Below are 22,108 nucleotides of genomic sequence, written 5' to 3' on the forward strand. Positions count from 1 at the left end.
CCCCAAAAATACCTTGACTAATATCTGGAGAACAGATTCATCTCCGGCAGCATTTCCTCTCTTCTTTATGATGAAAGCAAATGGTGAGTTACATACCTGTATAGATCACAGAGCATTAACCATTAAAAAACGTTACCCACTTCCCCTCATCTCTTTTACTGGATCATGTCCGCTTTGCTAATATCTACAATCAACTAGATCTTAGAGGGTCCTCCCAAATTCTACAAATTCAGGAAGGCGATGATTGGAAGATGACGTTTCGTACCATAATTTGGTCTTTATGAGTATTGTGTTATGCTATTCCCCCGCGGCATTCCAATTTCTTTCTATTGCGTCAATATTTGGATCCGTTTGTAATTGTCTATATTGACGATATCTTGATCTGTACCCATGTGAGGTTCATGTGGCAGAGTTCGAATTCTTGGGTTTTATAACACTCCAAGGATTACACATGTATGAGAGAAAAGTACAAGCAATAAAGAAGTGGCCCATTCCACAATCTGATAAAGATATTCAAAGATTTTTGGGGTTTGCAAATTTTTACAGCAACTTCATACCACATTTCACTGGGTTGATAGCCCCCATTTTCAAGCTTTTACACATAAACACAACATTCTTTTGGTCTCTTGAGTGCCACAATGCTTTTGAACAACTAAAGGAAGCCTTCACATTCAGCCCCATTTTAGCGCACCCATATGTGACGCAATCCTTTATAGTGGAAGCAGAAGTATCCAATGAAGCAATGGGAGGGATTTTGTCATGGCAAAACCAAGAAACAGGACAGGTGCATCGCATATTTATTCAAAAGAAATTCTGCTACTGAAGTAAATTACAGCATCTCCGAGAAAGAATTATTTGCTATTCTAATGGCCTTCAAAGAATGGAGACATTATCTATTAAGGGCACAACATTCTGTCACTATGTATGTAGACCAACAAAACGTGTGGTATTTGACATCAGACAAGGCATTAACCTCTCGTCAATTACATTGGCCACTGTTCTTTGCACAATATGATTTCGTAGTAACATTTAGACCAGGAGCGGACAATAAGGAGGCAGATTCCTAGTTCAGATATAGAGAAATAGTCTCCTCCTAAGAGTGAATCTACCCTGCTCATTATATCACCTTCACACATTGTAGGAGCTATTACCCTACAGACGTTTCAAGAAAAGATTAAAAAAAAAATCATTTGCACTGGTAGAACTAGCACAGTTGGTGGCAAAGAATCCAGCTAGACATGTTAAGAGGAAAATAGCTATATGTCCCTACACCAGAATTAAGAAAAATAGCTTTAAAATGGTGTCATGACTCTCCTCTGCAAGGACATCTAGGCATCACAAAGACGTATTCTATTTTTGTGAGACACTTTTGGTGGCCTGAACAAAGAAAATATGTTAAACAAAATGTAACCTGATGTGATGTACGCGCACAAGCTAAGGTTGATCATTCCAAGCTGAAAGGATTTCTCATGCCACTAAAAATGCCAGAGAGAATGTGGATGAACATATCAGTGGACTTTATGGTGGGCTTTCCAACATATAAATGCTGTTATATGCTGATGGTGGTTGTAGACTGATTATCTAAGATGGCCCTCTGTATTGCTTGCATTGTTGTCCCTTCTGCTCCAAGGTTGGCGCATCTGTTGTTGGAACACATAGTCCGTCTACATGGCATTCCTCGAACAGTCACTTCAGATCGAGATACTCAGTTCACCTTTCAATTCTGAAAGGCATGCTGTAAAGCATTGGGTATCCAAGTTGGTCTATCCACTAGTTTCCACCCTCAAAGTGACTGTCAAACTGAAAGAGTTAACCAATGTATTAAACAATACTTTTGTTTTTTCTTGAAAGACAATGCTAAGGCTTAGAAGGAAACACTTTGGTTGGCCGAATTTGTGTACCATATGGTACCCTATTCTTCTACGAGGTTTTCTCCTTTCTTTGCTTCTAGGGGGTATCATCCATATTACTTTCCATTATTAATTCCTTATTCACATGTGGAAGTTCCACATGTTGCTTAACATATTATACAATTGTCTAATATTGCTAAGGTTACACGAAAACATATCATGGCAGCTAAAAAGAAATATAAATTGTTTGTGGACAGAAAGAGGCAAGCAGGGGTGATACGGTGTGGTTGTCTACAAGATGTCTCAAGTTTTAATACCGCCATAAATTCCAACCTCAATTCAGGGGGCCATTCAAAATAGTGAAACAAGTCAATCCAGTGAGCTTCAAATTGCATTTGCCATCAACCATGAAGATACATCCTGTATTTCATACGTTATTATTGATGCCTGCTCATAAGACAAGACCTTGCCCACCTCCGGTTTTCATTAACATTATCCAGAGTACCAAGTGAAATCAATCAAAGGGATGCAGAAAAGAAATGGACATATCTGGTATCTAGTATGATATACTGGTTATGGACCGGACAACCATTTTTGAGAACCAGCATATACCATTAAATCCGCCTGGTTAATACGTCAATTTCTGTCATCACGAGTGGCACAGGCTATGCAAAATGGGCGTAGACAGGGGGTAATATCATGCCCATTTCGCTCCGTGACTAACAAACAAGAAGGAGCAATTATGCATGAAGCAGCATGAGCCACAAGGAAAATATTGGTGGCAGTTCCCCAACACATCCTACTTCAGTATAACTGCCATGGTTGCAGGACTCCAAATTTAGTAAAACACGACAACTAGTGTTAATTGGTCAGCTATTTAAAGAGTCAGGAATTGTGGGGCGACGTGATACTGATTCCTTCGTCTCGACGGCTTTGCGGTTCAGTTCCAGCGGTGTTGATGTTGTTCCTGTAATTTTTTGTTGATGACTATGCTAAGTTGGAATTTGTTCGGGGACTTTGTTTCCTTTCGGCGGTCGGGAGCGGGCAGCAGAATATTCAAGCGTTGTGTTTCCTTTTGGCGGTCAGGAGCAGGCGGAAGGCTATTCTAGCCTTGCAAGTTTCAGAATTGCTAAGTGTCATTCGAGTGTCTTGCTGAGTTTAGGATTGTTCCATGCCGCTACAGGCGTTGAAAATTTGAGACTGCGCAGTTTGGTGCAGAGATTCAATTGGATGTTGAGCGTACGCTTATGCCGGATTTGGATTCCAGGTCATCTACAAGGGGGACATCATTCTGATTAACATCATCTCATTATTTTATGTGTTAAAATATACCTGGTGTAAATACATTGTATTATTTCTTTGTTTCACAGGTGTAAAAGACTTCTAATAGAATAGTTCTGTGTAATGTCAAAAGCTCTGAAATACATTGCTTCTGGTACATGAATACTGAAAATACTCATCAAGATTGCATATTTATATATTAATCCAGTGATGGTGTGAATTATTGTTTTCTTTTCTTAGATCTCCCTTCCTGGTGTATCTACCTATATTTCTTCCTCCCCCGTTTAGCCACTCTGCATCTCTGAGGGGGGCATGTCCAACAAGAAACATCCAGAAACCTGCTGCTCACCCTACATGTATAATTGTGTCATTCCATAATGCTACCAGAATGTCTTTATTTTTCTCAGCCAATAGCATAGGGTACATTTCAGCTGCTTGTGATTCTGGGATTTCAAATTGAGGACCTACCCTCATAAATGAATTTTTGGCAAGCCCTTGTAAAATGTAGGTCTGTGAAGAAAAAAAAAGTGTTGGGAATTCATTCCTAAATGTATTTGCAGGTCTTTGCATAATCACTACGAAGAGGCATTGTTTCGACCCTTTTGGGATCCACGTTCAAATAAGTTGTTAAGAAATGTGCTATGGTTGCTAGCACACGCAGGGGCTACAGGGAGCTCCACTTGTCCCTGTCTAAAGGGGTGCAAGTGGCACAACCAACCTGACAAGACCACCCTCCGATATCTCTTCTGGCCATGCCACCGGACCTGGAACAAATCATCGAAGACCGCTGTCGGCTCTCCAAGCAGCAGCATCCCTAGAAAACAACACTGGCGCCTCAAATGGGGAGAGGGTCCCTTGCATCTTCTCTTCGGATGACGATTCAGCCCTGCCGGACCGCTCGCCTCTGGACTAACAGTCCCCGCCACTGGAGTCCACAGACTGCCGATGATATAATGACTTTAGCCACCTGAGAATTCTTGTAAGATACAGTTGCACTTTATCCTAGAGTTTGACAATAGACTACTGCCATGATGGCAATCCACTGGCCGAAGAACATGATGTTTTGGTATTCCAGCACAAGAGGATGAAAGCGTAGACCTGTCATTGCCATTCTGCAGCCGAACTCAATTCAATCAGTTCTTGTCCTATAGGTCTTCCTTGTGCTCACCCTCTGTCCTGACTGCTCAGCCACAACCCCAATCTACGCAATAGTTTGACGCACTAGACAATTTGGGTGTGTTACCTATTGCAGCAAGCTCTAAATGTTGCTGTTCTAACCTGTTTCAGTAGTCTCATTTTTCAGTACCTTACGATTTGGCTTGACAGACCAGCTTTATGTGCTCTCCAGGAGGCGGATGACAGAGCTGAGGTTCACACACTCAAGTCACTCAGACCCCTATACATTATGGCTACACTCGTGACGACTAGGATTCTTACACTAAATTTATGTGGCATGCACTCGCTAAGAAAGCACTACTCCATCTACTCCTACCTCAAATACCAACATGAGCACATTATACTCCTTCAAGATACACACACCACAGCAGTGGAGCTACAGCCCATTGCAGAGGCAGTATATTTATGCTACCACTTATTCTGCATGCGGCCTTTGGGACACTGATCTGGGTTTGCCCAGGAATCCCATGTTTTGGTGGAGGGCAAGCTTGACGGCTCACGTGTCTTTCGGGTATCATACCCCGAACACTGAACAGGGGACCATCTGGGACACATTACTGAGGGTTCTAACAGATACAACGCAAATGCCGTGGATACTAGGCGGCGATTATAACTGTGTATTTGATTTCCAGCTAGATAGTTACTACCCTCCCCTTCCCCGCCCTCCTCTGCAGGCTCAGTTGGAGGACTTTGCGGGGTGGACCCATCAATGGGCACTTGAGAACGGCTGGAGGACCATGTATCCACACATCTACTCTTTCTGCTCCACTAGTGGAACCTGTACGTGTGCCTCTACCATATCCTTTGTTCCAACTCCACACTTGACATGGATCACGCATGCTGACTGCCTTGGGTGCGTCTTCTCTGACATCAATGCACACATTGTTGACGTGGCTTGGAATGCCCCGTTCTACTTTCCTCGGGACCGCTCATTAGGCATTACTTCAGCAGAAATCATAATTCTGCACCCACAAGGGCGCGCAAATGGAACTCCTTTAAGGTGGGCATGAGGGAGGTTTGATTGCAGGAGATGGCGGGGGTCTGTCAGAAGCTTGAGAATGAGGTGGGAGAGGCAGAATATCTTCTGCCCACATTAGAAAGGGCCACGACGCGTGGCATATTTAAAGGACCCGTGTTGGCAGAGGCCAAGACCCACCATGCAACTCTCCTGTAGCCACTGGGCTGCTTACGTTCAACACCCACGTGACAACGACACATCGGAATGGTGACAAATCGGGCGACCTTCTCGCTTGGTTGATTCAGCAGGACTCCAGCACAGACCCTTTCGTGAACCTAAACACACCCCATGGCGATAGCCCCTACTTGCAATGGGCTATCCTGTAAGCATTCTTTGAGTACTCCTCCTCCGTCTATGTGGCTTCCTCCTGCCCTGCTACTGACACGGTTGGGGCTTTTGTGATGGGACTCCCCCTTCCCCGAATTCCTGCTGCATCCAGGGAATGCCTAGATGCTTTTAGAATGCCCGCCAACATCAAGAAGGCCATTCATGTTCTGGCCAGAAATCAAACCTCGGGCCTTGATGGGCTGCTTGTGAAATACTACGGCACCTTTGCTTCGAATCTGGCTCCTCGGCTGGCCGAGGTGTTTATTGAAGCCCTCCTGGTGTCGCTCCCAAAACCTGACAGAGACCCGGCTCATCTTTCCTCACACAGGCCAATCGCCATCCTTGGTGCAGAGTACAAGATCCTAGGGAAGATCCTTGCTTACAGATACGCCCAGATGCTACCCTACCTCATCCACCCAGACCAAAATGGTTTTGTACCAGGCCGCAGCACGTTTCAAAACATCTGGTGCCTCTTTAATGTACAGGGTAGGGCCCCCCCCGGCAATTTTCCTATGCTGCCAGCCTGATATTGGATCTCAAATAGGCATTCAACACACTCGCATGGGATTACTTATTCCGAGGGCTGGTCCGGATTAGAGTAGGCAAGCGCCTTCTGAATTACATGAAATTACTGTATACCAATCCCACCTCCAGGATCCCCTCTACTATTTGCATTTTCTATGGAGCCTCTCGCTATCAGGCTCTGTCATGAGAGTGGGCCCTTGGGGAATTCCATTGGATGACGGGAATCACATAGTGTTCCTGTATGCAGACGTCGGGCCCAGTCATTCGAAGCCTACTACCTAGCTGCTCAACTACAATGGTTCTCGCGATGTAGGGCTGAACTTTACATGGAAGAGATGTGCAATGGATCTGGGCTCCTTGCAACAGCAACACTCCAAGGCTTCCTACTCCCCAAAATTATGCCCCTGTCCACATGGTTACTGCAGGTGTTGGTCGCCCGTAGGTTCAGAGTTTCTCTCCTCACTCGTCACATCAGTCCGTACACCCAAGCATTCCCACTGCACGCTGCTTTTCAAACGGGGGGCTAAAGGGCTACATTTTTGGTATGATCACTATCAGAAATATACTTATCCAAACATTTTCAGAAAACCAATAAATGGACTAAAGAGTTGTTACTTATTTCAGAGCAAGTATGTAAACATACCAGTGCCCTGAATTTTAAAATGCTTAAGAAGGGCAAATATTGGCTGCACTGTTTTTTTGGTACATAGATGTCCTAAAGCTTGCATTTTCTTCATAAAGTGGAAATATGAGCAGAACCATCATGCCCTAGATGCCAGCATGATTCATTGAGTGAGTGGCTGCAAATGGCATAGGTTTCCACCAAGCAAATTGATTTTTGCCCAAAAAAGTTAATTAGTAAACAGATACATAAGGTTCTTTTACCTGTCTCAAATATAGCTCTGTTGGACTGCGCCCTGTACAAAGGAGATTGGTCAAAATTATAATTTAAATACTTTTTTATAGCAGTGTTATTGCCAAATATTACTGTGCATTGGGTGCTGTCTATACTTCCATCATTTGAGAAGTGGAACAAGAAAATGCAGAAAATATGCTTCCATGAGATGTTTATGGCGAACATGTGGAAGGCTTGGGCAAGACTATGCATGGTAGGGATTCCTTTAATGTATTCCGGCCGAATTCGCTGCAAAAGTAAATTATGGCTTGAGTGTAATTGATCCTTTCATTTTCGGTAGATCCTGTCAAGTGCGAGTTGGGTAGGAGTTTACTATGTTAAATTTCTCGCTTAATCTCATTGGTTTCTGAACTACATCTGTTATGTATTTTTGTATGTTATGATTCTAATTCTTTTTAAAAGCTAATAGTCTTAAAGGGTATCAACAGTCCCACAAGTTTCACTTTAAAACTTTAATGTGCGTATTCAGAAGAAATTAAATACAAACTGAAAAGTATTCTCCTGGTTCAAAGGATAAAGACTACTCCTTGCTTAGAACCACCTTAGACTTCTGGCATAATTTTGATTCTTAAATTATCAGTGTATGCAGTTTTTAACTCATTCATTTAAATATGTAAGCCAAAAACTCTTTTCACGCATCATACTCGATCGGCTTCAGACTTGGATAGATGACCAGTCGATTCTCAGTTGCTATCAGGCAGGTTTTAGGGATAAGACATCTACGGTCGACCAGCTACTTAGGCTCCAACTTCTATACTGGAAAACCATCAAAGTAGAGGGTGGCAGCCTCTACTTAATTTTTGTAGATCTCAAATCTGCCTTCGACTTGGTAGCCCGTCATATTTTATGGGCAGTGATGGAGGACATGGGGGTCCCCGCTAACCTTCTTAACATCATCAGGCGACAAGTTAGGAGTGGCAAATGGGGTGCCCTAACAACTAGATTCCCAGTCTTGAGGGGAGTAAGACAGGGCTGTGTTTTGGCCCCCACCCTGTTCTGCCTCTTTGTAAATCCATTAATTACCCACCTTAAAGGGGTCAAAGACATCGATGCCCCAAAACTACTTAATGACCAGGTGGTTGCATTAATGTTTGCAGACGATACCCTCCTTCTGTCCAAATCGCCTATGGGTATCCAACGTGCCCTGGACAGTTTTGCCAACTTCTGTCACATAAGGGGGTTGGAGATAAATACACAAAAAACTGACAGAATGGAGTGGGGCCCACAACTGGCCAAAGCCAAATTAAGATTGGTACAAACCACAGGTGGCATACTAAGACTCCATAGAGAGTCCTCCACTAAGCCAGTCGCTTCTATCGTGGAAATATATAGATCCCAAGCACGTGGTGCTATTTTGTATGGAGCCGAACTGTCGGGCCACTCTTCGATATCTGACATCTACAGGTCGGAAAACGCATTCTTCAGATCACTGTTGGCTCTACCTTCTAGCACCCCTCTCAATCCCATTAGAATGGACTTGGGCATTAGATCTATTGAAGAAGTAGTCACCTTACGACCTCTATTATATTGGCGCAGACTCTGGGTAACCCCTGAGTTGTTGCACTTTAGACTAGAAACCCAAGAGCTGTTGACCCTCGTGGGTTCCCACAAACTGCCCTGGTTTGCCTATATAAAGAATGCAAGTGTGAAATTGGGCATCCCAGGTTTTTGGTCTAATCCCGCCTTATTTTGCGCCGAGATGTCTCGTGCTGATTTGGTTAATCTACATCGCACGTACAGCATCTCGACTATTCTCAGTAATCCTGGGTTGGGCTCACTCACACTTGACTATTTTAATCTAAAAACTGTTTATAGAGTAGAGCCATTCCTTGACGAGATATTGCCGATCTCTGCGAGAAAACTGTATTTACAGTTTAGATACAATACACTCCCACTAAGGGTTTTCACATGTAAATGGTCGAATGATAAGTCCATGGAATGTCTGGCTTGTGGGGGTAAGGAAGAGTCTGTAGCCCATGTTTTTTTTTCTGTACTGGATACAAACTCATACGACATCGCTGGCTTATTCAAACCTTGTAGAAATCTTGGGGTCAGTAATTATAAACAGGCACTCAGAATACTACAAACTAATACTCCCACGCCTATAGTCTTCTCGGTCGCACGTTTAATTAATGCCATGTGGCGCAGGAGAAAATCCTTTTTATAAACCCATGAGATCCATCTTTTTTAACTGTTTACTCAGGAAGAATTATTCTTCTGTACCTTTTTTAACTTTTTATTTTATAGTTTTTAACTGTAAATAATCTGTATAACACAATATTTATATTCTGTTTTTATCTTTCTCTTCTGCATTTGTACCCTATTTGTCTGAAATTTTGTATCTTTGAGGGTCTTTGACCGAAATAAAGATTATTTGATTGATTGATTGTAAATATTAACTTGCTTGTTTGAATGATTTTAGGTAAAAAGAAATGGAAGAAGACCTGCTGTCTCCCATCCTTTGTGATCTGCATCTTCATATTATTCTGCATTACGGCTGGAGTTATACTGTTAGCTATTTTTCATGTGGAGTCAAAGAATATGACTATAAATGCCATTCTGATTTCAATTGCTTGTGCTGTTGGCCTCGCCATTATTTGGAACTGCCGTACATGGTGGCAAGTGATGGACTCCATCTTAAACTCCCAAAGAAAAAGACTTCATAATGCAGCTTCAAAACTCCACAAATTGAAAAGTGAAGGGTTCATGAAAGTAAGTACTATAACCATAACGTTATTTTTCTAAATGCAATATCGCATCTGTTTGTACCAAATATAATGAAAAGCTGAGTTATGAATCATCATACATTTATTTCATTTGTAAGGATGCCATTCAGTCTTGGCTACAAAATCAACATTTACGAATCTTCCCCATTGGTATAAGGTTATTTATTAAAAAAAAATATTGTTTTATTTTTTTTTATAAATATCCTTATACAATCCTGAATGACTGTGTATCAGAAGAAAACATTTCCCTTACAACTGCCCACCTCTCTGGTCTTATGACTTTTGTCGGATTGGTCACAGTAGTTGAAGCTACTACAACAATTTTGTGTATTCTTATGTTTTCATCAAGTAGACCTTTCTTGTCTTAACTGTGGTCCATAAATGTCTCATTTGGCAATTTTCTGCTGTTAGCTTTCCCACCAAGTGTTTTTTGACATTGTAAATGGAGGGTCACGTGCTTTATGTGCACTTTTGTACTGGTGCATGTTTTACTGGTTGTAGGGCTGTATATTCAGAGCCTCTCAAAATGTTTGATGATCAGATCTCTCCCTAAGTGTACTGGTCAGGATATAGCACTTTTTAGCTGCCTGGACACAAATTAATTGCCCATCAGATGTTTTATGTTCGCACTCTTGGGTCTGATCTTAGAATCAGTGAAGACAGAGAAGAAAACTTGAATCTTCAACTGATACAGCAGAATTTAATGGAGGAGAAATATGGACCGGTTTGATGGACAAGTCAAAGAGATTTGTACTTGGCTTTCCTACAGACTGACGACCAGTGCAATTACCACTCTACAGGAGAGAGACAATTTTTCTCATTGTGCGTTCAACATAATTCTAAATGTGCTTTAGAGACCTCTACTGATTTTATAGTGAAAGTGGGAAAGCATTTTATTACCATACTGTAATCTCGGAAAGGTGAAGGCATTAGCACCACCTTATTAAGGAGCAGTAGAATATGTTTAATGATTTAAGGTGATCAAACAGTTATACGAAGAACTATTAACCTATGCATTAAGAGAAATAGACAGATTGATATCAGAATTGCCCATGTTTGTGACTGCTGGAACCGAGTGAGGGTGACAGGGCCCCTGGATGAGTCCCAGAGCACCAAAGTGAAATTTGTGGAGGATTCAATTTCAAGCTGTTGGGGGACATACAAAGGCATACAGTTGGGATATTTGTATTTGGGAGCTGCTTAGTAGAGGTGTGCCGTGAGGAAAAATTGACGAGCATGGTTTTACTTAAGTATATGCTTTTGTGACAGATCACTCAGTGTTGTATATAAATTTAAACTGGGCCTGTTTCTGTCAGTGCTATGTGTGCTTTCACTTGGGAATATTCTAGGGCAACCAGAGTGCAACATCTGTGATAACATCACAGAATGTTGAGGCTTGTGCTTTCTGAATGTTGATTGAGGGAGTTGCTATTTAGATGAGTGGCAGGGAGAAACCAGTTTTGTGAGAGTCCTGAAGAGCCTACGTAATGGTAAGTATCAGTGAAGATTTTTGAAGAAAAAAAAAAAACTAATTGTGGCCCCTCTCGCATTCATTAAGAGAAAGTCTCTTAAACTATTCACCCGAATCAGTTGTCCCATCCTTACTTCATTGTGATGCTAACTGTTACAGTTGGAAACACTATCCAGGATGGTAGCGCAACCATTATCATCCTATTTTTAGTGATTTGATTCCCCCGCCCCTGCAGAAATAGATCAGGCTGCTGCTGGTAGTATTTACACTTTTGAGCTTGAGGGTGAATGTATTCCCATTATTTAAGGCTATAGTGCCTAGTTCCTCAGCAAGAAGCTAGTCTGTATTTCAGTCTTTGTATATATTTTGCTCTGCAGAAAAGGGGCGCATGACCAGATGTGAATATACATACACAAGTTTAGCCCTGAACTAAAAGAATGGCATCTCTCGGAAATCCTTTCTGATATGTGGCACATAGGAGAAGCAGAATGTAACACAATATAGATTTTGAAATCTAGTCTCACATTTGGAGAGTAGAAAGGATGAAAGAATACGGACATAACCCTGACTGGGTGACATATTAGTTCTGCCAAGTAACAATGTTTGTTTTCCAATCTAAACACAAGATTATTGTAGGATGATGTTCCACTAGATTGAAACATTGACAGACTGTTATTTCGGACCATCATGACTTTTGGCTACATAGCTGCTACAGTAGCATAGCTACTGTACAAGATTAAGTCACTGAACAGGATAAGTCTAATTTTCGGAAGACATTCCTCCAAGGCCAAGCTAATCTTGGTAGTACTGTTAGCACTCTGAGAAGGCTATCATTTTAATAGATACTATAAAATGAGAAACCTTTTTAAACACCTTCTCTCAACTGCTAAGCCACTGGAAGATGTATATTCCTGCTCATTTGAAGAATCTATCACAGAACAGGAGTTTCGGGGTGCAATGCTTAACTTTGCGATGTGCAATTCCCCTGGCCTGGACAGCCTCCCAGTTGAGGTTTACAGCACCTGCATAGATCTCTGGGCTCTAAAATTGGAAGAATTATATAATTCGGTGTTACAAGAAGGGGTGGTGTATCTCTCCATCCGAGAGTCTCTATTTGTGCTTTTATTTTACCCAAGGTGGTATGCGACCCTCTGGAAGTCACCTCTTATAGATCCTCACCTTTGATAGACCCTTAACGATCCTTCAGAATTACAAAATCTTAAGTAAAATTCAAGCAATGCGGCTGCTGCTGGTTGTATCAGATCAGGTCAAACCTGACCAAATCAGTTTTATTCCTAGCAGGTCCATGTCTCTTAATATACATCACTTAAATAGCCTGCTGCAAGAGGGGCCGCCAAGGTAGCCTTTTGCTGTCTGCTTAGTTTTGACTTAAACCTGCTCGACTGGTAATATATGTTCTCTGTGCTTCCAAGGATAGGACTCGGCAACAATTTGATGCAGTTAACTAAGCCGCTGCATTCTCAGCCATCAGCTAGAGTCAGAACAGGTCTCCTTATTTCAGATTATTTCTCCATAAAGAGAGGCACGTGACAGGGGTGTTAACTCTCAACCCTCTAATGTTCACTTGCAGCCGAGCCCCTGGTGCTCCATGAACAATGAGATCCATGTGGTGTCCCTATATTCTGAGGAAGTGCTAGTGTATACAAAGGACTTCCACGATGAGGTATCAACTATGGCGGGGTGCTGGACATCTTGAAGATGGCCTCTGATCTTAGTGTTACCTGGTCAAAGACTTGCCAGTTTCCAGTGAACCCCAGTTGCCCTATGCACAACATAGTAGCAGATGGACATCAGATTAAATGGGAATCCTCTAACTTTAAATATCTTGGTATCAATATATACCACTCCAGTAAAGAACTGGTTGATGAGAACTCGCTAAGTGCAGTGTCCTCGCTCAGGGTACAGACCATGTTTCAAAAATCTCTACCTCTGACAGTCCTGCACCGAGTAGCACTCACCAAGATGGTAGTTTTGCAGAGGTTCCTCTACTACTTCTGCAGCCTGCCACTACACGTACCCGGAAGCCTCTTCAGCACCTTAGACAGCATGATGGTAGATTTGATTTGAATCTCCAACAGTGGTATGTGCTTGAGATTGAGACCCTGGTTGATTTTTTTTTTAAAGCAGTTTGCTGCTCCATTCAAGAAACTCAGAGCTTTATGGTGTGCCTCAGGGTCGCTTTCTGGCCTATAGTGCGCTAACACACACGCTTCGCCACAATTGCCAACTATTGGCAGAGGAACCGCAAACACATGATGTTCTGCAGTCGCTTAATGTCATGGTCAACGGGCGGTATCTCATTAGATGGTTCACAAAGTGTAATATCACACACTCAGACCACCTCCCTAGAGGTACTCCATGCAAAATGGGAAGCAGACTTCAATAGAGAGTTCCATGATGCCCTTGCTCATCCGTTTACATTATCCAGGAATGCCTGGCTAAAGATTATACAATTGTTTGTCCTACACAGGACTTATGTGATCCTCGATAAGATCAATGAATTCTCTCCAAGCACAGACTCCTCCTGTCCTCAATGCTGGTTAGTGAGTGCTGAAATGCAGCATATGTTCTGGTTATGCCCATGGCTCATGCTCTTCTGGACTGAGGTTATTGGTCAGCTGCAAGAGTTGTCTGGATACAACAATTTGTGCAGGTGGGATATATGTGCGCTGGGAGATTTTGAGAACTCCAAAAACCATAGGGCTCTTTCTGGCTTCCTTGATCTGGCAGCTGTGCTCATGCTCAAATCAGTTATGAATCTCTAGAAGACTGCGGCTCTGCCCTCTGCTGCCTCATGGCGGTTTTGTGGTTGTCGACTTGCTCCATAGCAAGGAGGCCAGGGGTCTCTGGAAATAGCCACTCTCACTAGACTGGAATGAGCTCATTTAAACTTTACATGCTAACAAATATGACACTCTTCCTCCATAGATCTATATTGTGGGATTTCCTCTTGATCAGCAATGGTGCTTGGAACCCTCCCTGCTCTGTGGTTATTTGTGCAAGATTGTTCTGGCATCCAGTGTAGAATTGTGCTGGCGTTTCTACAGCTACTTCATTCAATTTCATAACAGTATTTTCTATTCTAGCAAATTTTTCTGCTCTGACTGCACACTGCACTCACGCTGCTCATAAATGCCTTCGGTTGAGCCACCCTCACAGCTCGCAATACTCTCCTCCATTCTGTCCTTGCCTCCTTCACTTTACCGATACCATGTCACACGGCGGTATTTGCCGCCCACCTTCCAAAGCTTGTGTGTTGTTCAGTCATTTTACTGTTATCTCTAATTTGCTCTTGTGGAAAACTATGCCGTCTCCTAAATGGAACATAAGGCACATGTTAATAACATTTTCAATGTATCCTTTTTCTTGCCTCTTTATGTTACTGACCACACACAAATGTATATTGTATCGCATGCGACTTTTTACGAAAAGTTCAATAAAAGCATTTAAAACCAAACATTGGCATAGCCAATTGATCTCGCATTTGGGACCTTATAAGTAATTAGCCATGCAACACATTATCCCATACTGGCATGCCCACACGCTCTCAACATCTTCAAATAATCTTATAAGTTTTTTTTTAAAGTCGATATGAAAAGAGAAATGTTAAAACGTTTAACTGTTGCTTATTGTTAGTTGGCATTTCTTGCACATCTGAGGGTGGAGTATAAGAGTTTACAATTGATATCCATTTTACAGTTTTATAAGATTGTTTGAACGAAGAGAGGAACAGCCACAGAATATATATGAACATGGTCTGACCCTCTCAAAGACACACACTGCACAAATAGTGCGCCTAACAACTATCATACCATGGGTAAGGGGAGTGCAGGACATACTGGCACGGCAGAACAAGCTTGAAGCCCATAAGCAGCCTTTTAAATCAGTCTTGTATTAACAAAAAGTAGGACCTCAACATCATGTGCATATCTTTCAGAAAATATGGTCTTTCAACTATGTATGTGGTGAATGCATGTATGATGTGTGTTGCACAAACCTAGTCAAAAGGCACTGGAGCACAACATGGGGTACAAAACCAGCAGAAAGTCAAACCACAATGGGTGAAGTAGCTGGGTTGTTGACAATTAATGCATTATGATGTAGAGTTCTTTAAACCTTAAATTATGAACACTGGTTAGAAGTTTGCCCCTTTATTTGAAGAAATGGATTTTGATCAATCAAGTCATTCCTTTTAACAGAACAATCCCACTTATCATAGTCATTTCACCTGTGCCATATTTAGGAATAAAACTCTTGCAAGCAGTGCCATCCATGGACTATTTGCCAAGTCTGACACCCAATGAGACTTGCACCTTTTGATCAGCCTGCGCTTAATTTGCTCCTGAATTATTAATCATATATATTTTACCAGATCAAGGGGGCCACATTCTGATTTTTTTTTTTTTTATCACAGGTTTGGTTTCTGGGAATGTTTAACTCCAAAGCCCTGTGACTTGAGTGTTTTGCAGCTCATAGGAGCTGATGTTATTCATTTTTCCGCAAAACAATTCATTGGAGACATTTTAGAAAGTTTAAATATAGTGGCCACGCTGTTGGCAGTCCATCTGTATAATCCTAAATTACCCTCTGTGTGTTCTAAATACAGGCAGTGTGAATGTGAAAACTAAACTTAAATCCCAATCCCCCCCCCCCCCCCCCATCCCTCCCCCGAGTCCAATGGTGGGATCTTGATCAATTTAAGAGTGTCTATTGTCCCCACAGATGTGGGGAAAAGGGCACCAAAATAAACACTCCTACACCTCTCTAAAACTTGACACAACATTCAACACATAAATAAAGTAGGCATCATTAGGAACATCCAAAGATGTTCATAGCCCACACGTTTAAAGACAATGGGTATGGCCCAGGGCAGAGAGACAAGAAAAGAGAGTAACAGAAATAAAGTGATATGGAGTAACAAATAGTCATAGGAAGAACGAGGCGGGGGACAGAGACATGCCTTGAGCGCCTTGAGACCCTACGGGTGAGTAGTGCGCTCTATAAATGTCTTTGATTGATTGATTGATTGATTGATTGACATGGAACCAGAGAAAGACAAACATAGAAAGACCAAGAGAAAGCTAAAGATAGGCAGAGAAGGACAGTAAAAGATGGAGGCGAGAGATGGAAGATGGGAGAAAATAGAGAGATGAAGAGAGACTGCAGAGAGAGATTAAGAGAGGGCATTCAGAGGCAAAAGGAAGGGGGGGACAAAGAAAGGATGACCGAGCAAGAAAGAAAACTAGTCAGAAAGGTCAGATGACACAGGAAAAGACAAAAAGGAACAGTAAGAAACACAGAGGAGGCAGAGAAATACAGGTTGAGATGGGTGAAACAGACTTTAAGATAAAGAAATAGCAGCAGTGAAAGAAACAACAAGCATTGGCATAGCCAATAGGTCTCGCCTTTGGGACCTTATAAGTGTTTAGCCATGCAACGGTTGCATAACTAAACACTTATAAGGTCCCAGAAGCGAGACCTAGTGGCTATGCCAATGCTTGTTTTAACTGCTGCAATCTATTGAAGCCTCACGGAGAACATCAAAGCGGCTGCACACGTAAGTGATCGCGATCAAACATCAAAGCGGCCGTGCGGCCGCGAAAGTGAAAATAATAGCGGTAAAGCTCGACGCCCGCGCACATGCACTGTAGGTCTAGGCTGGCCTGGTAGCACTTTTTGGAGCCCTCACAAAATGTCTCGCCAGACCAGCTGGGTCAGGCGAGACCTAAAAAGGAAGAGACTGGAAAAAAAAACACCTGAAGAGACGGGGAGATAGAAGGAGGAAGAGGTAGAGGGAGTGTGTCCGACATAGAAAGACATGAAAAGAGGCACACATGGAGAGACAGGAGATGAAAACACAGGCCAAGCCCATAAATGAATTTTTCTACATTTCTTTCTATCAATTAACATGCATCGCCTATTCATCAGTCTGTCACTATATATCTTAGTCAATCCCTTTATCTGCCACTCTAGCATCATTACCCCTTCCTACATCAATCTATCTATCTTGTATACTGCTGATACTGCTGTCAGATGACCTTTATATTGAAGTAGTGGCAGCGTAGCTAAAGGTTTGTGCATATAAAATAAACAACAGGCGGCAGTTACAGCCACAACTTAGGTGAGCATTCAAAGTTCCAAAGTTAAATTTAAACCCAGAATCTTAAAGGTAGGGAGAAGAGCAGAGTATGATACAAATGCTAATATTTCCTATAAGTCCAAGGCGATGTTGCTAGGCAGTAAATCTGCCTTTTTATGTGGATACACATGGAATTCCAAGTCTCTGCTTTACACAGAGAAGGTCAGCAGTGGAGTCTGTGCCCGGGGCCTCATTAACGTCCTGCAGACGGGGCCGCGGCGCTCACTGCGCACAGACACTGGCTGTGTTTAACACCAAGTGGAGAGGCAGCGCAGAGAGGCACAAGTTAACGCAGCTCGGCGCTCACATTCAGCCTCTTAAAGTAACAGCACAAAGGAGCAGGGCACGAGGAATAAAGAGCAAACAGAGCAGAGGGAGCTGTTTAACATGCCTCCTGATTGACTACATCACCTCCCGGTCCCTTGCACTTACACTAGGAATCTTGCTGTCGCCATTTTAGTGTAGAGTGCGGTTTCGATACAGAGCCAGAATGGCCTCCTTACAAGCAGTGAAGGGCAAGGGCGGCACAGCTGAGCAACCGAGGAGGGGTGGTGGGGGTGGTCAAGCAGTGTTGTGTGAGTGGCATAGAGGATGGCACGGGGAGATTACGTGTTGCTCTGTGAAATGGGCCCCAAAACTCAAGCACAAAGCATACCTCACAGAAAAAATTGTACACAGGAAGGCAACTACATTTTTTAAAGTGTGAGACTGCATGTAGCAGGGGCAGTCTGCTGGGAGGGTGCAGAACACCAAAAGGTGGGACTAATTAAGCATGCTGACAAAACAATAGCATGCATTTATGAAGGGCATGAACAGGACGGAATAGAAAAGATGGGAGGTGCTTCAAGCCACAATCTAGATTACAGCATGCCTCACAGAGCAGCGCATGCGCTGCCCAGGCTTGACCTGAAAAAAATGATGGGAGATTTGATTTGGAACAGTAGACTGTGTAGGGTTGTCTTATCCAAGGTGAGGCTTTCTGCAGAGCCGTGCAGGACCAGGCTTCCCAGACTTTGAATGCTACTATCTAGCAGCGCAACTCCATTAGCTCGCCTGTTGGGAGGTTGGCCATTACCTGTCCAAAGTGTCAATCCTACATAAACCGGGTGTCACAGATCAAGTGCTGAAGCTCTTTCTACCCAAATCTACCCTGCTCAAACACTCCAATAAAATGTTGCACAAAACTCATGATAGATATCGTTGGGCCTTAAACATCTCACCCAATACCATATCCTATGCACCTGGGATTCCTTTGCGAAGTTTCCATTTTCTTGGAGAGAGCATCACAAATACTTAGCTGAGGCATGGGACAACTTAGGGATCCAATGTGTTGGTGATTTATGTCTGGATGGAGTCTTAATCCCCTTTGACTCATTGCCTAGCAATCTGTGTCAGTTTTTAGAAACACAGATGCCTCATTGCTGCACTTTGTACATTATGGGATATAACTCATACTGAGCCACCCACAGACTCTTTACCTTACACACTTTAAACTAAGGACCTGATTCATGATTAATCTCTTGGCTTGTCACATCTGTCACCCATTATACCTCAGCCCCTGTAGCTGAACCGTGCTCAAAATGGAAGACAGAAACTGGCCATCTATTTACACAGAATGAATCAGATTGTTTGCTTTGCCATCCCCACACGATTTCTCATAATGTCTGATTCTAGTATATTCAAAGCAACATTCGACACTGTTCTTACTTAACCACCACATGGTTGGGTAAAATGTATGCACCTGCTAAATCGGATTGCCCTTTTTGCCTTGCTTCTGGAGCAGACATCAAGCACATGTTCTGGGGACTGCTGTACCGTTGTGGTCAGTTTGGTGGACTGGTTACTACCCTACGCACTGACTTGGCTGGTGGGCTGGGTAAGGGGATTGACTGTATTATGTTTTGCAACTCAATAAAAGTCTGTTTAAAAAAAAAAAATCAAACACATGTTCTGGGATTGCCATGTTGTAAGCACCTACTGGGGTGAGATTACCATTATACATACATCTGGACCTGGCTGCTAAAATGTTTGCAGCCTAGAATGTTGTGTACTGAGCCTTTACACATGCCCACGTCTGGCAAATTAAACAGTAGATTTTTGGACGTAGCCCTCTTTCTGGCATGTCCACAAATAACAGTGAACTGGAAGGCCTCCTCATTGCCTAGGATATGTCACTGGCACACTAATGTGCTCCATTGGGCTGAAGTGGAGTTTGTCATATCCCTGAGGCGGGAGGATACCAGATGGTTAAGAAAACACTCTTATTGCAGCTTTGTGGAATTAATTGATCTTCACTGTTAAAGAATGCCTCAAGAATGATACTAGAGTCCCTTAGAGGAGGCTCGTATGTCCCCCTCAGTGATCGATAAGCTTGCTCATTAACCTACTGTTCGAGAAGTCCCTATGGATGGCCCACTGCCATTGACTGATTCCCTTCCATTGCCCAGAATAACCACTGGGAGGCTGCCCCTATCCACCGGCATGGGTGCCAACACATTCAGGATGGGGTGTGACCTGCAGCCGATGAGAACCAACCCGAGCCGAGGAGCTCCTACCGCCGCTTCCCCGTAGTAATTTATCCTGTCCCCCGAACGAACCGGGTTGGGGTAGCTGAATCGTAGGCAGAAAGTCATCTAGCGCTGCCAGCGAGTCGAAGCGAGATCAGAATCACAATTGATGCCATTTGACACATAATTGAGGATTGCAGGCTGGGCTGGGGCAGGAACAAAATGGCAGCCATCCCCTGAATGCCACGGTGAACCCGATGAGACTCGCTGATGGAGAGGCAGTCCCCAGCGGCGGAACCCGTCCGGATCAGCAGGGAGATCTGGAGCGCAGTGGTGGAGGTGAGGGCGCCAGTAAACGGACCAGCTCCTGGCTGCAGAGAAGTAAGCCTACCCTGGCGGATGCGGCTGCAAAATGGCGCTTGGGCCGTAACGGACCTAGCGAAGCTACCGCAGCAGATGTGCAAGACTCGGTGGCGGAGAGTGTATGATCCCGCTGGGGGACTGGAGTGCTGCCGATAGTGGTGCGAAGCTGGGGCGAAGCAGTGAATGAGTAGTGCCTGGCTACATGTACACACTCACCTGCTCACCTGTACATCGCAAGTACAGCCGAGTGGAGCCTGGCAGAACCGGCGGGAGTGTGCCTGTGCCAGAGCGGACTCAGCGCTGGTGGAGCAGATCACCAACCGACGGACAGTACCGACTGGCAGCGTTCACTTTGCCCCTATAAAAACGCTAGGCACTGGAAAGCGGTAGTGCAGTGCTGAGGGCATGCAGCGCTGTTGGAACCTGTAGTCGCTCCCTGCCTACGGTGCTGCAGCTCCCCTGGCGTGGTGGCCTGGTGACGTGGTGATGTCCACGAGGTAGGGAGGCCTGCGGTGTCATTGAGGGTGTAGCGAGGGGTCTCGGCTCAGGAGCGCCTTGCACCCCACGCAGACTCTGGGACACGGCACACACTGGTGACTGTCTGGCGAGTGCACCTACGGCTGTAGGGGGCCTGCGTTCCCCCAGTTGGATCCCCTGGACTTGATCACCGCATGCGAGCTGGGCTCTGACGCGCGGATTGGGGCTGTCGCCTGTGCAGCGGAAAGCCCAACGGAAGCGCACTGGGATTGTGTAGCAGAGGACGGCGCCAGTGGGGACGCGCTCTGTTCCAGGAAAGACGCTGGGTGCTGCTGGGTGAGTGGCGCTCATGTCGTCGATGCTCTCCCCTCCAATTTTGCAGCAGTAAGTCACCTAAGTTCTGGGGAAGCACACACGGAGGCTGCAGAGACCATCATCTGGTGCAGGTCTCCTAGCTATTGAGGAGCTGGGAGGTCGCGGGGCGCCACCCTTTTGCTAAATAGGAGTCTAGTAGATCTTCATCTGGCCCTGTGGTGCCAGTAGAGTCCCAAGGAGGTGAACGCGACTGTCCCACACCCATACAGGGCAGATCCGGAGTCAAGAGCGGTCAAGGAGCACATCACTCCTGGACAGGTATTAGTGGGCATACGACGCAGCATATGCAGCGCTACTAAAGTGCGTAGGCATACACTAGGGAGATTTCGGCTGTGAGCTCCTCATTAGGTCTCTGAAAAGCAGCTGACTAAAAGGGCCCGGCAAAGGCTACATAGCACGTCCCCCCAGCATAGCGGGGAACAAACGTGGTTTGCGGAGAACACCCACTTGATGCAAAACAATGGGGAGGACTCAGAAAGAGAGAGGGTTCAATGTCCTCAGCGTGGATGCCCCGGCGCCCAGACGGATGACGAGGTAGAAGTCCTGGAGCCGGGGAGAGACTCTACTTCCAGGAGACCCACATCATGCAGGAAATTACAGCCTCCAGAGAGGTGCTAGAAGGGAAAATTGATGCAATTGGCATGGACTTAATGCTAAAGGATGATCATCGCAAACTCAAGGAAAGGGTGATCACTAATGAAAAAGAGCGGGTAGGCATCCCGGAGAAAGTGCTCGGGATGCAACGATCCCTCACGGACCTAGAAGCTCAAATAAAGGTGCTGGAAATGCGGGCCGAAGACAGCGAGGGCAGGTCCCGCAGGAATAATATCCGCGTCATTGGAGTGCCAGAAAAAATGGAAAGGGCAAATATAGTGCGCTTCTTGGAGGATTGGATCAGAACGGAGGTGGCTCCGGAAGGGTTGTCACCCTTCTATG

The 22,108-nt window shown here is 44.3% G+C and overlaps 1 protein-coding gene across 7 annotated transcripts in view; it reads left to right on the forward strand.

The window, feature by feature from the left end:
* The window catches only part of KIDINS220 (kinase D interacting substrate 220), a 1,251,292-nt gene that overhangs the window by 569,235 nt on the left and 659,949 nt on the right, over positions 1-22,108 (forward strand). For all 7 annotated transcript variants that reach the window (XM_085610740.1, XM_085610741.1, XM_085610744.1 and 4 more), the window contains exon 17: positions 9,516-9,805. In XM_085610740.1, coding sequence (XP_085466866.1) covers positions 9,516-9,805 — 290 coding nt within the window. The remainder of the gene's footprint in view (positions 1-9,515; positions 9,806-22,108) is intronic.

The sequence above is a fragment of the Triturus cristatus genome, chromosome 6 (assembly GCF_964204655.1).
Source record: "Triturus cristatus chromosome 6, aTriCri1.1, whole genome shotgun sequence".
In the NCBI taxonomy this organism is placed as follows: Eukaryota; Metazoa; Chordata; class Amphibia; order Caudata; family Salamandridae; genus Triturus; species Triturus cristatus.